The following is a 16,716-nucleotide window of genomic DNA, read 5'->3' on the forward strand; positions in this document are numbered from 1 at the left end:
GTGCTTCTGTGCAACACTGTTCTTGGCACAGGCATTCCCTGAATGGCCCAATTGGGAAAATTACTTGGGAAGGAAAGAAATCTCAGCCAAGACAGACATTTTACAAACACCCCTGGGGTCAGCTGACTTAATTTAAAACAGCACGATGCAAAGAGGCTGCATATAGCCCGTGCAAAACATCACTGGTAGTGTGGGACAGCTAACAGACACACACACACAGAGCACCCCAAAAGGCAGCATAGCATTTCCACAGCACAGTCAGCCGGGGCACATGAGTGTCATAAAGCTTCAGGTGAGAAATCAGAAAAAGAATTTCAAAAGAAATCAGTCTAAAAAGCACCCCGTGCTTCAATCACAGTGACAAAGACTCAGAAGTAAACAGGCAAACCTGTAGAAGATTCTGTCGGGGTTGATTAATGTGCAACTGGAAGAGGACTCAAATTAGAGGAACAAGTGTTACAGTAGGATGTGTATAGGTTTGTGTGACCTCCAAAGCCAACTTCCAAAGAGAAGGGAGGGCTCAAGACATGAAACACTACCTGTGTCACCAACACACCGCTTGCAGCTTTTGTGTTAATTTTTTTTTTTGTTGTTATCAGTTACCCAATTGACATGTGGGTCCCCTACCTGGCAGCATCTCACTGCACTGGCTTTCTCTCCTTTGGCTAAGGAACAATCACACCTAGATCAATGGTTTAGCACACAGTGGCCCCATGGAAGGGCATCTGAACACCCCCGTTTCGGAACAGGCACTTCTCGAGGCTTGGTGCATACCTCCAAACCACGGGCATTGCTGCAGATTCTTAGGAGAGCCGCGTTAAGGAGCTGCAGCTTTTACATAACACCACCTCCTTCCCTCGCCCACCTGCACTGAGTCAGCACAGCAAGCTTTCTGTAGTTGTAGTTCCCTATTTCTGCATTAGCAGAAGGTGATCAAATCTCTGCAGCCACCACAAATGGAACACATCAAGAAGAAAAAAGGAAAAAAAAAATTAAAAAGGGATTTTCTCCCCTATATTATCATCAGTTATTCTGCAGCAGGACTTCTATTTAACATTGTTATTAAAATGACGTTACAGAAAATTACATCAGGTTCTTTCTGCTCTCTGACTCATATTCCTAAATAATTTTGGTTGACTCATTTCTTCTCACTTGGCTGAAATCTAAGTTTTTCCTCTATTAACAAATAAAAGCGGGCTTCCCCCTTCTCTCAGCTTTTCCAGGCCAAGACTAGACACTTCCACTGTTCTAGGGAAGCGCAGGAAACAAAACTGCAGAGATTTGACCTGGCAAAACAGCCCACCCACCTCTTCGCTATGATTAAGATGTGCAGAACCTGAGTATACGTGTCCTGTATCAGCTGCACACACAACGTATATCCAGCCACTAAAAACACAAGCAATGGATTTATTATGAGCAGTTATTTTCCTGTAAATTTAAGTTCCACATTCAGCTACAACTGTATGTGATGTATATACATCATTAGTATTAAAAAACATGAGCATTATCTCCACCGTGATTGAAGGAAGCCGCAATGGGAACATGACACCAGGAGATATGATATTTTATTTAAAATCAGACCACAGTAGATTACAGAAAGACTTATTATGCAAACAAATCCACTGTACATTTCACAACTTGCTAGGCATATAAAATTGCCCCTTTATTCAACTGTCCAGCATTACACAAAGAAACCATTCAGGTGCAGGACGACTCTACCTCCTCTGAACTCAACGTTTGCCAAGTAGCTCTGTGTTCAGGCTCGAGGAATTGTCAGCTGGAGCTCTACGTCTAATTCACTATTCCAGTTTGAGAGGGCAGAAACATCCACAAGAGGTGGAGACTGAGGTTACGAAGTGGGAGCACTAAACAAAACGGCCACCCACAACTGGACTGTGCCCAGGGCCCTGCCTCCTGGAACTGCATCAGAGCTTGTATCCTAAAGAGTCCCTCCAGGGTCACGGTACAACCGTGACCCGTGTGGATCAGCTGTGTCGGAACAACTGACTCCGCTTCCTCCGAGAGACAGCACTGAGGTGCAGCAAAACTCAACCTAGAGTTAGACCCATTCAATGCTGACCATCATTCCAAAAAAAACCCCAACAACCCTAACCACACACAATTGAATTAGTCATAACTTACAAAATCTGCGTACAAAAGACTGGCAAACGTAATGCCATCATTTTCAGAGAGCATTTTCAACCCTACCAACACTCTAAAGCCGTGTTACACATCAAGTTTAAAAGATTTTTCTCCGCTCCAATTGCTTTGGGGAAGTATATGCTATTTGCAGCAGACATGAAAAATCCTCAAGACAACATAAAATATATTTTGGCAAGCACACTGAGCTACCCCATCTCAAGTCTCGGCTTGCCTATGGCATTTTAATCTCACTATCTTATAAACAGTGCAAATTAGTACAATTCTAAACATCCTAGCCATAGCAGAATTTATTAACTATAACAGAACAGGAGAAGCTGTCAAAGGGCAACGGTTCAAAGCACTGACAAAGCTTTTGCCCGACTCATTCAGATTAGTGTTCTGTAACATTTTTTTTTCTGAAAGGATTTAAACAGCTTTCCACAGTCATCTTTCTCCTATACCCTTAAACATTACCAGCAGTCAAGTACATATTTACAGTTTGTGCGCACACACACACAATTAATGGCAAAAACATTTTCCATGAGCAGCTGGATTTCAGTTACGGGACTGCTATAACTGAAACATCACATTAGTTGTATCACCTATGTTCAAACTAACCCATCAGTGAAGGCAACTATACGCTCACAAATAGCAGATACAGCCTTTCTTGATTCTAAAGTATGAGGGTGAGATTTTTTTTTTCCATTTTTTTATATAAAGAAAGTGCTCTTGAAGAGCCCTTAAATTAGAGTTAAACAATGGCTATTCAAATGATAAAAATGCTAGTATCCTAGTATTACAATCACAGGTAGTGATCCTAAGGCACATCAGCCACATGCATATGCAATAATGCATTGTTTTGCTTTCAGACAGAAAAACTGCATTAGCTTTGTCTGTATTTAGTTAGCACAAGAGCTTGTTTTTAGATAAAGTATCCCTGAAAGATCATGTTATCACAAAAGTTACCAAAAGACAGAAAATTTAACAAGTAGTAAAAATACTTTTGGACTACTAATACCAATAAAGTTAGATACATAAAATGCAGTGCAAATTCACAATACACTTATCTATCACCTCCATCACTTCTGAGGATTTGCAACTCTTCAGAAAAAAAGTTGGCACTTGATAAGTGTAAAATATACCTGGTTGTTTTTATTAAATGTTAGCAAAACTAATTTGGGATTGTTTTAGTTTGTGTAGCAGGCTCAACGTATGAATTTCTATACTCAACCACCACCCTGGTAGCCCCCACCAACTTTTATTCTTCCTAGGACACAAATCATTTCTACAGCAGATTTATGTTTAGCATTCAGATACGACAGTTGCCATCCAAATACCAACACTAATAGCACAGCAAAATTTTTTTTTGAAACAAGTCATAATCAACCATGCTTACACAAATGCTTCAATGAGAAAATAATACCAAGAAAAGATATTACACTATTTTAAAAAACACATCCTGTACCATCACTAGATTACAGAAAAAACACACTTTGCAAACAAATCCAATGCACGTTGCTTCACAAACTCCCCCATCTACAGAAACTTTCCAGATTTACACTGGGGAATTGGTTCAGATGCCAGTAACACTGACCAACCTTCTGCCTTTTGTCTTCAGAAGGCAAAACAAGCCAAATAACTGTATTTTCAGAATAGAGAGCTTCCTGTTATGAGATTAATTTAAAATCAGTATTTGCTAGCAACCACCACACTCCAGAGGAAATGATTAAGGGACAGTCAAGGGCCTTATGTGAAGAAAAAAATAATCAGATATTCTATTTTGACTGAAGCTGTTCATAGCACAGAGTTCCAAACAATGTAGTGCATTCCAGGACAATGATAAGAATATTTTAAAATAGTGAAGAAGATATGACAGATTCCTGATCATGTCGTCCTTAAGTCAGCATGAATTAGTTGAAAGTTGTTTGTGGGTATGAAAAACTGATAATGAATTTGTGGACATATTCTGCACAAGCAAGTGTTAAAGATTTGCCTCTCCCAATGCTAGATTAGATTAGCAGCACGTGCCTAGAGTCATATTGAGAATGAGATCTGAACTCCCCTAAGCAGCCTCCCTCTTCGGTGGTATAAAAAGTCATGAAAGGATGATATAAGAGGCAAACAGCCACCATGGAGTTCAAATTTTTTTGTTTCGACTGCTTGCACAGAAATGTTAACTGCAAATTCCAGATAGATAAGCATGCCAAAAATTGCAAGACTAAAGGAAATGAAGAAGTTAAAAACAGTTCTGCCAAGCAAGAGATGGAGTTTGAGGGACAAAATGAAGTTGTGGGAAATTACATGATGTGAGAATCCAACACTTAATTAAGAAAATACCCTGCCTGGATTCCTGGAATCACATGATATCAAAAGCTAAGCACCGGTATATAAAAAAAATTAACTTCTGTATCCCAGGTGTGGAAAAAAAAATATGAAAATCTTAATAGGTAAAGAAATAAAAATTCCTGGTAAAATTTCTATAAAACCCTAAACTGGCTCTACAAACAGTTTAGTTTAATTTCAAGAGACCAGGACTTTCAGAGTATCAAACTATTTAGGAATGGGAAGAGTGCATACTTTTATTGTGAAAAATCTAAGGTAACAACTGAAATGTAGAACTGAAACTTGTGTAACTTTTACTGTTTAAAAACTCTAGAACATTATCTGACAACAGTTTCAGCTCAGCGAGCTCTGAAAGTGTTGTGCACCTGGCCACAAATGCCACTTGTCTGGGCGCACTGTGAAGGCTGCTGGTGCAGTCCCCTCCAACCCTTCGCCCAGCACTCACATATGGCTGTTACCATCCAAACACTGGCACTGGTAGAGAATTCTTTAGAGAGACAAATAGCTCCCGCTTGCCACACACACATCCTTCTGCAACAGGAATACATCAGAACAGAAAAGGATGCTGATTTACCATCGCTAAAGAATTCGGAGATTTATAACGTCAGGAAATCCACTGTGCACTGTTTCACAATTTGATGGATTTACAAAATTTAGCCCCTATCACCTTCCTAGAAAGTTCTTGCTGTCACTGGTATTTGAAAACAAAAATAATCACATTTACTAAACACAATTTCAAACCTCTGTGCCAGAGCTCAAATTTTATACTCCACTGTGCAAAAAACAGAGGCTTTCCATTGCCTACGTTAAGTCTCTGACAGGGAGAGAAAAAGGAAATATAAGCACCAATACATTAAGTCAGGCGCACCAAAATATTCACTGGAGGATAAAACCAGGATGTGGTGGGAAGCGAGGTGGTCTTTGGGGAAGAGCTGGAGGATACGGTGGTACGAACTGAGATGGGTATCCTGGCTGTGACACTTGACTTGCAGACTGAGCTCCCGGCCGAGGTGGGAGAGGAGGATACGGAGCACCTGGATAAGAAAGAGCTGGTCCTGAACTCATGGCTGCGGTAAAGGGAGTAGGAAAGCGTCCTGCTGGGACTGAAGGCGGAGGGGGTGGTATTCGTCGGGGCACAACTGAAGGAGGAGGGTTTGCATCCGAAGTGTAGGAATCTTGAGGTGCTGGTGTTGTGTCAGGTGCTCTCGGCTGAGCCAGCGGCTGAACCTGTGGAAGTCTCTGTCCCTTCAGCACCATCTCTTGGAGCTTCTCGATTTTTACACGTCGCAGATGAGCCAGTTTGCGCTTGCTCTGGTACTCGTCAATGAAGGAATCCAGTGGTATTTCACCATCAAGAAAATTTTCTGCCATATTCTATCAAATATGGAATAATCTTTTAGAAAACGGCATACTCTGAGACAACCTAAAGGGCTTACGTCCTAAAAATAGGGTAATTTTGCCTGTGATTTTCCAGCTTGCATATGGAGGATGACTGGCATATTAAGAATTCGAAGCAGAATTTTGAATTAGTTATTACTTAGAAGCAGTGGGAGTTAAATACCATTTTTGCTGAAATTTATGCTGAAGTAACAGCAGTAAGAACATCTGAATCTGTCTCTGAACATTTCCATGATCATCAGAGGCAGGACTGAATCAAGCTCAACAGCTTTCCAGATTGCCAGCTAAGCTGAATTACGGTTTAGTACTGCTTGCAATGCCAACAGAAACACTGAGAACTCTACAAGCCTCAGTACTGAGAGGTAGATTATTGCTAAACCAGATTTAATACTCATGCTTACTTGTGGCAAAGCAAAGCTTTGGGAAAATGATGTTTTAATAATCAAGAGAGGTGACCACACATACAATCATGAAATTCAACTTGTCCTGGGAATGTTTTTTTTGGAATCACAAGTCAAGGCCAATAAGCAGATCTTTTCCCGGATGCTAACAAACTATGTAGTTATACAGAATGTCCTATAGGCAAATCCACTAACAAAACTAACCACTCCCATTGCTCTAAAAACAAGCCACCCTTCAAGCACTTGTAGTGACCGTTGGCACCTAGACAGGTACATTGAAATCATAATGGAATATTCCACCAGAACTGCTGCAGTCATCCCTCTCTTCTTACAGACCAGCACAGGCAGTTTTTCATTAGGTTACTAATTGATGTTTGTAATAGATTAATACAATAACAGGCAAATACCATTAAAAATATTTCCACATTTAGATGCTGTTAGTTTGAAGGCAATGCCAAGGAACTAAGAGAGTTTGACTTTCTCTTCTGAAAAATACTGTTGTGTCTTAAACCTCAAAGACCTTAAGAATAGAAAACAATTACTCAAAAAAAGTGTCACTGAAATCAAGTGACTGCTTAAGGAAGTTCAAAGACCAGACCACATACTTAAAAATATCCCTTTAGACTACTTATTACATATTCAACGGTATTATATACTTCAGCTACCCCAAGTCTTCACTAACGGGTATAAAGTGGCAGAATTGAAGTGTACTGTCATTACCTCTGTGTCTTCCTCAATCTTAGCCCCCTCTGTCTGAAGGAGCGCTAGCAGTGTCTCCAGTGAAGCATTACTGGATTGTCTGTCTGTAACGGCATGAAAACAAGAGTAAGTGACAGCTGTTTGTAAATGACTTTTAACCGAAGCTATAAAGTATCATCGAGCATAAAAATCTTCTCAGGCACATCTGTATAAACAGCATACTCTACTGACCTAGACAGGATGACTGTCAGACTACAGTGAGACAATACGACATTTAAGTAGTTAGTAATATTGTCATGGTGCTACAAACAGAAATTATAATGTATAATAACGAAAAAAGCACTTCAGCAAGTGTAGTATCAGATTCACAATACTTCATAACTCAATATTAGATGAGAACATTAAATACAAGGTTGTTTGATTTATGACTAATCACTGGAAATTCAAATCGGGTTTTACTTTTTAGCAAGGTGGGCAAGTTTGATCATTTAGCAAACAATAGCTACGTAACCATATCAGTGTAATTGAAAGAATCAGTAGCGCATGTTCCTGGGTGTAAGAGACGCTTAAGTCATTAGGTTCATGATCTATTTCAGAACTACGTGAGAATGAGATTCGATTTTATACCCTAATTCACAGATCTAAAAATGAGTGAAAAAAAAAAAAAAGATGCACAACAAATTTAAATTCGCTTAGGAAAGAGCAAACCATAATAACCAACAGAAAACGTTACCTAGTTTTGTTTTCTTTATCTGGTATGCTTCAAAAAGAACTTGCAGCTCTTGATATTTTTGAGTCAAATTTGCTTTCAAAGACTCCAACTTCGGCTGGAACAGAAGATTGTCCTCTGCCAGACTGCGGTTGCTGGCAAGAGTCATGTCTTTGCTGTGTTGAACATTTTGGGCCTGCAAAAAGAAAGGTGTGTGAAGTGACAGTGAGGATGTTGAGTGAGATTAATGGTTATGTAGACAATATGGGAATTTCAAGACTACTACATAAACAGCAAAAGCTCTCTGCAAAAATCAGTACTAGTGCATTGGAGCAGCAAATAACAACAATACTTTGTTATTTTTTATTTGGGAATGCCTTCTGTTTTGGCGGGTATGGTCAGCTCCAGCTATTGCGCCCATTTTCACTCTCCCTCTCTCTCCTATGCCAAATTTTTCCTCACAAACTATTTCTGCTGCTCCACGATATACTATTTTACTAGAAAAAAATAAGGCCTACGCTGCAAACAGCACGTTAGGGACATCTACATGTACAAACACAAGCTCACACACAGGGAACATCGCCTGAGCGATTCCACTATGAGCACGGTTCTCCCTCCTCAGCCAGCACCACCCGTGAATTCATCGCTTCCAAGCAGGAGTTAGCACTGACCAGAGGGCACCTTCCCATATGTATTTTTTAACCCCCACATGCAGCAGACGGTTCATTAAGCAGTATTATTTCGAGCTTGGGGAAGAACTACTTTTATTCCAAACATTTGAAGAGAGTTTGTGCCTGACCTGTTGGCTGCCACGGCCTTGTGAGATCAGTTTTACACTCACGCCCTGCTATGCGAAGATGCTTTGTATGAATTCCTACCTGTTATTTAACCTAGATGCTTCATCCCCACCTCACTCACCGCCTTACCACCCCATGATGAATACTGACAGATAAATCAACAGTTGCTCATAAAAACCTTTGAATTCCACCCGTAAGATGCAGCGAGACTGCAGAAGACCGTCATCCTTTATCTTACTATAATGCAAAAAAACAAGCATTGCATCGTTATGGTTCCTTCTCCAGAATATTCTTCCCAAACTATGTTAAATCAAATCTGGATTAATGCCAAAAGCCTGTGTTTCAGCTCAATCCTGCTGCTTAACATATTCTAGCCCAAAGACATGATTCTTAAGGAACAAATGACAATTCCCATAAAACCACTGCCAGCAAGATTCCGAGTTTGCTCGCATATGCACAATTTTATCAAGACAGGCTTCAGTAGCTTTGGGAAAGACAAGTGTTCAGAAAAAAAAAAAAAAAAAAAAGACATCAAAAAGAAGGGAGGAAAAAGCAAAGGATCTGATTTCAGTCTGAATCAACAAGTGGGCTAATTTTCCCATGGCACAACAGACATTCTATTAAACCTTCTTCAAAACCAATTAAATGCTTGGTGCACTTCTTGTGACCTCCTACATTAACATGCCCCTTCTACCCCACCTTCAGTGCAGGCATGAAAAGTACAGTGCTTTCTTCCTTTCACACTCCTGGGGGGACATAAGAGAGGCTCACCTCTGAAAGGGCAAAAGAGGAAACCTGAATGAAAGGAAATCTGAAAATCCCTGAAAAGGAGGGGATTAGAACTCATGTGTTCCTGACAGTCTGAGCACAAGGCCATGTGCAACAGGTGGAAACATCTCCCAAGTATAGCAGCAGTGTCTTTATAAGCAGTTACTTCCTTTTAAAATTTTTATACACTGCTTTAACCTGCTAACTTCAAATTTGACTCAGCATTGCTTAAATACATATTTAAGACTTAAATACATCCTGAGATATTGCTCCTCAAATATCCAAGCTTTACTTTTTTGCGCTGTTCTTGCTAAACCACTCAAAAAAATATCATCAAGTCAAGGATAATGCTGAGTCCTAAACTGTACATCAATCAAAATAAAAGTCTATTCTAAGCTGTACAAATGGGAGGAACTATTTGTAATACTGTTTTGGCTTCTCAAGATTCTCACATCGAGCCTAAACAAGCTTCCAACCCTATGCTTGTGTTCAACTTGAATACTTTCCAAGAATAAAAAGAAAATCCTCTCTTCTCACTTTTGATTCCAATGCAAAATAATTTAAATTAAACTCGTTGCTTCCATTTGTTTGTTCTCTTATGATCCAACGCAGTTAGACTCAATTTTAGTAAGCTGAAGTCCTTGTTTTACATTTTTTCCAAACAATAATGAATGGAAACCAAGTACACACTATTTAACAGCTTAATTACTGACATCCAGCTTCTTACCAAATTACCTGCCATCACCACAAGTTTTGTTAACTGGCTGCCTTGTGAACTGCCAGCCAAAGAAGATTGCGTGCAAAAAGATTTATGCTTTCTGATGCCTCTCCTCTTTCACCATTTTAACGAGCAAACTACTTCCTTCAAGTGACTTAAATTTGGTCTGGTGATCACATTTTCACTGCTTGTAGGGCTGATGTTCTCATTTCAAAGTAGTTGTGCAGTCAGGCTGGGAAGACCAGTTTTATGAGCGGACTTTGATCTTTCGTCAGGATGAAGAACATGTTATGTACATTTTTTCTAGAGAAGTAAAAACAGAGGAATGAAAGATACGCAAATCTATAAACATTTCAAGAGTACAAATCTCTGGGAAAGGGCATTACTCAAATCATGTATGTAATAAGGAAGAGAAGAGCTCCAGGTAAATAGGCAGAATAAGAGAAAAGGCTTCTCTAAGTGATATAAAACTTCAGCTACTTTTTAAATAACTCTCTTCCTTAGGTACCATAATGTACTTAACCATGTACATAGCGTGCAGCAGGGCTACAGATATGAACAAGGAGACAAACACCTAGCTTTCTACAATGACTTTCTGAAGAACTTTACTTCTGAATCACTATGAATGCGCAAGATGAATAAACATCATCATAATAGGATATATTTGTCTCATAGGTGTAAGAAACAAATTACTATTACAACAGCACTTGCAAAGTCAGAGTTACCTGGTTTGATGGCAGACAAGCACAGGTAACCCACCTACATCTGACACAGTGACACCCTTTCCTGACCTTGCCACCTGATGTCTAGCGACTACTGACTACCCTATACTTAACTGGAAGTCTTACAAATATGTTTTTAAAGACGACAAAAAGCTGAGCTATTCTTAATCGCACTGTAAGTTACAGTGCTTAAAATTACACAAGCCCTAATGACTCAACTTCTCCTGTATTATAGCACTTCTAAGAAGGGCACGTTTTTCTAAGAAATTGAACAAAAGACACAATTCATATTTAATGATCAATGTTAATCTTGAAGTCTTCGCTTCCAGCTTTAGTCTCTGTACCAAATTTCTTTTTGACAAATGGGCAGTTAAACAGATGAGAAACTCATATTGAATCTTGCTCAAAACCATGCAAAGAACCAACTCTTCAATTACAAGGTAAACTTAAGAAGAACTTCTTTCTGAAACAAAGATAAAGACCCATTCACCTATTTGGGACATTTTAATGCTTCATTTCACTGAAAGAAATTTGGGGAGGGAGTAAATTCTAATTCCTAACAAACAGAACCAATATAAACCCAAGCCAATGCAAACTGAATACTACGACAATTTTACAAACCAGAATAATCTCTGGCACAGATGTAAATTCAGTGTCAAACTTTTCTGCAACTGTTCCACGACATTTAGAAGTTAATTCAAGGACTCAGAAAAGCAAACTCTTAAATTAGCCTAAAAAGCCCTAAAGAAAAGCTTTCAAAAATGTTGCCTGATTTAAAACCCAAAAAAAAATAAATAAATTGCACAATCATCCAAGGGTCTAAGATCCAGCATAGCGTGACCCGTCTGCTAAGAGTACCAACGCAGCACAAAGCACGCTTTCAGCATCCATTCAATAGCTATAACAGAACAAGGAAGGAATAAATCCAAACCAAGTTATTTTGTTGTCAGATCTGCTCTGCAACAAAAAATTGTATTATTAGGGAACTGCTACTGCATTGGATGTTCGCCTGCCTAATGGAAGTAGAGTGAAAAAAAGTTACCAACAGAAATAAGCTCAGAGCACGCAACTCGAGCAGAATTGCTAAGACGACTGTTGAGGTTGTGTGCAGGAAACCTGAATCTGAAAACAGATGAAAAATACCAGCCAGAATTGTGAGACATAATGAGACAGGGCGATATTAAAGTAGAATGTGCTTTTTTTTTTTTCCCCACTTGTTTTCCTTTTAACTATCAAGGCCTTGCTATGAATTCTGAATGGGACAAACAGGGTGACACGGAGCTTCTTACAATGGGATTTTGATGGCAGAGGGATTGCTCAACACTGAGCTCTAAACCAAACTGCGGGCAAGGCAAGGCAATGAAGTCACATACACGTGGAAGTTAAAGACAAAATCAGGGATTATGAAGTTATTCAAAACTTAAGATGCTTAAATAGTTTCTTTAAGAGACATAATTTGAGTAGTTTTACTCAAGGATTTACTTAATAAGCACTTGTAAGAACAGGCAGCAGCAATTGCTTTGGGAATGGAAATCCCACTGATCTCCTGAATTGCAGCTTTGTTTCATCCCACTTTTAAAGTGAAGAAAAGTGCTGGACAAAGTTAAAATACGAGCAAGTACTAGGACTAGCTTAGCAACATTTTTACTGTTTACCATTAATTCCAAAATAAATGTTTGCCCTAAGAGTGGTTTGTTCAGAATGACTCTGAGAAGCATCCCTCCTGTTGACCTAAGGCACGTTCCCAGTACAACACGTCCAGACCAGGTCCTTCTGCCACCGTCCGAGCAACTGAAACCCCAAGGAGCCACAAAGTGCACCCAGTGCTGCTGTAATTACAAGCTGGCTTTGGCAGGCGTCAGGACAAGAAGTCCACTGGTACTTTCAAGAAAAAGTCTCTCGAGGAGCTACAAATAAAACAAACACTTAAACTCTCTCTTTCACTTGAATTACATACTTGTAATTTAGGATTCAAATGCGCTGTCACACTGCAGAATTATAACTATGCACAGTTGGAGTGACAAATTAACCCTTGAAATAGGAGCCAACAGGTGCAGAGGAGGAGAATAAAGACGTCTTTTACAGAAGATTTAGGAGTGCTTTTCATCAAGTACTGGTGAATAACGCACCCTCTAATGGCATCTGTTTGGTAATAAATATTAAGACATATTCCAAAATAAACAGATTTGCTAAATTTAGGTCTGATTATGCAAGTACTAGCTTAAAAATGAGAAAATAGAGGCTAAAAGGTAAGTTGCGATTCCTAAATGTTTACTCCTGCTGCCCAGAACTGCAGTTTGTGCCCAGCAGACACAGGCAGGTTATTCATTCCGTGCTTAGCTGGAAAAGAAAATCCTATAGTTGTCACCAAGTCTAATTCTTGACTTTGTAGCTAAATTTCATGTTTGGCAAACGGGAACATAACCACTCACACCATGTGGTTTTAGGACAGGATAAGGAATCCAAGAAATCTGGGCATGCATTCACATCGTTTGAACTTGGGACTTTCTGCAGACTGCCCGATCTTTTCAAACAGCTTTTGAGAAAAGGGCTACACTCAAAAACCCTTTCCATGCCTGCCAGCAAATTCCAAAATGCTGGAACGAGAGGAAGGCGATGCATTTCTGACGACTTCATTTCATACGATAAAGGTGTTGAAAAGCAAATAATTTTGGCGGTGGACATGGAGCGTTCAGTAACACAATGCTGCACTGTTAAAAGCAAAGTCCTAGTACAGGTCACGAGACGACCAACTCTCACCAGAGAAATTCATCGAGCTACCACCAGTATCCCATCACAGACTCACCTATGCTGTTTAGAATTACCATTCTGAGATTGACTTTTACAAACAATGTACTTTTATTGCGTGAAGATGAATACCATCGATGTACTACAGAAATTAACCTCAAAGGATTATCAAAAAACCTCCTCGATTTCAAAAGATGAGGAGTACCAGACAATTGGCTTCCTTCCTCTTTCTACCAGACAAGATGTTCGTTGTTCAAGCGCTAAAAGCCCAGAGGCTTCAAAAACAACCTTGCAGACAGAAAAAAAAGCAGCTTAGCTCTTTGATGCCACATTTGTACACACCTGGGGTTACAGCATGAAGGACACTGCCTAAGCACATTACCCCAGTGAAATATATCTGCACACAAGCACACACACGCAGATATATATATGTATTTATATATATATATATGCCTACACCCCCAGGATGACATATACAAATCCTGCTCAAGTGCTGCACAGGAACACATTCCCTTCGGAGCTGGAAGGAGCCTATTTTTAGCTATTAGCAAGAAAGCCAAGTGGTTTTCCAATCCCTTCTCTCTGTGAACAAAACATTGTTTTTCTGAGCTGGGTTTCCCTCGCAACGAGGAGTACAAAGGTTTTTTCAATTATGGGATAATCAGCTTTAGCCAATTTTGCCACTGAAAATACGAGTGACCTCAGAGAAGTGACTCAGGAAACATGATTTAATTGGCATGCCCCAATAAAATTACTAATTTAAGGACTTTGGAATAACGCTACAACCTAGATACATCCAGACAGCAAACCAAATACCTACACAAGCAGCAGTGAAGTTACCATGGCTTCCCCTTAATGTTCAGGATTTCCCTCTCTCCCTCTTCCTGCCACATACTTCATTGTGAAAAATCAGGAGCCAGCAGCACAAACCCAAGGAGTAAACAATTCAATGAAGGCAGTAACAAAATGAGGAAGTATTTGAGCAATTCCAGGATAGGTAAATGCTTCTGAGTTGAACAGACTCTGGTAAAAGCCTCCGTGCACAATAAACAAGGATTACACCCGACAGTACTATAGCCCTATTTCCACACAGCTCAAATACCTTCAACCTAGCCACACTTTCCTAACACCACAAAATATTCCCTCGGGCCCGGAGAACTTTACTCTACAATTTAAAAGCCTTCTGTTGCCAACTAAAGAGGGAAACCGGAGGGTCAGATCGAGAAGACGGTGTAATCCTGCAGAGAGAGACAAGCTTTGCCACGAAGGTCAAGAGGTTTTTTTGTCACTTCTCACCCACAGTCTGAAGTCTGCACTGACCGAAAAACAGAGGCTGGCTGGGCCAGCCCACCTACTGCTGTACCTTGCCAGAGGTCATGCTGCAATCAGCAGCACTGCACCCGTTCCTATCTACACCAAGTTAAGCCCGTTATGACCCGCTGGCTTTCCTTAAATCCTCAGTCTTGCCACGGAAGGGTTCTCCTGCCTCCCAGTAAGCCGCTGGGGTCTCCAAGATCTTTTCACATTTTACTTTCCACAGCGGCATCTATTTCTTCAGAGGTTTCTTAAGTCCTCAACATAAAAACTCGTACAGAAAGCTAATATGCCCAACCCTGTCTCGTAAATCTATTTACACAAAGTTTAAGAGAGAAACACTGCACAAAAAAAAAAGCAAAAAGCAGCTTCCCAGGACTCCTCGCTGCCAGCCTCGACCCTCGGAGGGCCCCTCCGTTGTCTGCGATACTTTAACGCTGCGGTGATCCCGAATGACTTCCTTGGAAGTACCAGAAGGGCAGGGATCGCACTTCCAGGAAAAGCAACAAAAAGGGACCTTTCTCAACAGATGAGGCTTTTTAATCAGCTAAGCCATTTTTTTTGTTTGTTTCCCCTGGGACTTCGGTCCTCCGATTTAAAACAAAAGCAATAACACCAGATCCTGGGAAATACAGCACGCTTGCTTCTTTCAAAAAAAATGTTCTCATCAGCAGCGGATCCATCTTACTTGCCGTCAGCTGACTGCTCGGAGCCTTTTCGGGGCGTTTGGTGGAGCACAAAGCTGGGGGAGGCTGCTCCCAGCACTGCCCCACGCTCACCCACCAGCACCCAAAAACCCCATACGAGGGGGACCGGCAACAGCGAGGATCCCAAAAAACACTTCTTCTATTTGGTCTCAGCAAGCCCAGACCCGAACCCATGCTTTGAGGGCTGACAAAGAGGCTCCAAACGAGTACAAAAAGCCCCAGGAAGGCTGACAGCCTCCCCGTTTTTGCCTCTTTTTGACTTAAAATCACCCTGAGCTCAAGAGCACGACCGGGACCGGCTTCACCTCAAGACCCCCCCCCAATCGGCGCTCGGCCACAAAACGAGGAATGTGTTAATGGGAAAAAAACATATATATTAAAAAATAAACACGATACCGTCCGCTTCTCCCTAATTTAGCCCAAAATGAGCGATTTCAGTGCTGCCAGGCCCCCTCCTCCGACAGCCGGGCTCGGGAGCGGGGGGGGGGGCAACGGGGATCAGGGGGCGGCAGACAAAGGGCGGGGGGACCGGGAGGGACCAGGGGGACACCGGGGGGACCGGGACGGGGCTGGAGGGGGGGGGACCGGGGGCACCGGGAGGGACCAGAGGGGACCGGGACGGCACCGGGGGGGAGGGGGGGGGGGACCGTGGCACGGAGCCACCTGCGGCGAGGTGGGGGGCTGAAAGTCACCGGCACCCCCCGGCCACCGAGCGGCGTGGCGGGGGTCCCCGCTCACCTCCTCCATCTCTCGGGCCATGTCCTGCAGCCGCTCCTCATCGTCCAGCAGCGCGCTCAGCTCCTGCAGGCTCAGCGCCTCCAGCCGCCGCGCGTCCACCGCCATGGCGGGCCCGGCCCGTTGCTTTTCTTTCTCCCCCCCCCCCCACCCCCCCCTAAAAGCCCCAAGCGCTGCCCGGTCCCGGTCCCGGTTCCACCCCCCCCCCCCGGTCCCTCTCCCGTTCCCGCCACCGCCCGGAAGTGGCGCGGCCCCGGTGGCCCGGCCCGGCCCGGCCCCGCCCCGCCCGCGGCGCCCCCTGCTGGGAGGGGCGGGGCGGGAGGAGGGGGCGGGACGCGGCGGGGCGGGGGGCGCTGAGGCGGTGCCACAGGGGATGATGTGTGTGGGGGGGGGGGCAGGATGGAGGCGTTCGGGCTCGCTGCTTTCGGCCTCTAAGGGCTGGGGTGGGGGCAGCGGGGCAGGAGATGGGGCTGGAGTGGTGGTGGGGGTGCCCCAGGGTGCGGAGGGGTGGGTGG

The 16,716-nt window shown here is 42.3% G+C and overlaps 1 protein-coding gene across 1 annotated transcript; it reads right to left on the reverse strand.

The window, feature by feature from the left end:
• Positions 1–1,548: 1,548 nt before the first annotated feature.
• On the reverse strand, positions 1,549–16,390 carry VPS37B (VPS37B subunit of ESCRT-I). Its single transcript, XM_027469816.3, has 4 exons — positions 16,205–16,390; positions 7,717–7,888; positions 7,005–7,087; positions 1,549–5,859 (listed from the first exon to the last, which is right to left on the reverse strand). Exons 1-4 carry the CDS (start codon positions 16,307–16,309, stop codon positions 5,362–5,364), a joined length of 858 nt encoding a protein of 285 aa, XP_027325617.1. The 5' UTR covers positions 16,310–16,390; the 3' UTR covers positions 1,549–5,361.
• Between the last annotated feature and the right edge of the window lie 326 nt (positions 16,391–16,716).

The sequence above is a fragment of the Anas platyrhynchos genome, chromosome 16 (assembly GCF_047663525.1).
Source record: "Anas platyrhynchos isolate ZD024472 breed Pekin duck chromosome 16, IASCAAS_PekinDuck_T2T, whole genome shotgun sequence".
Taxonomy (NCBI): Eukaryota; Metazoa; Chordata; class Aves; order Anseriformes; family Anatidae; genus Anas; species Anas platyrhynchos.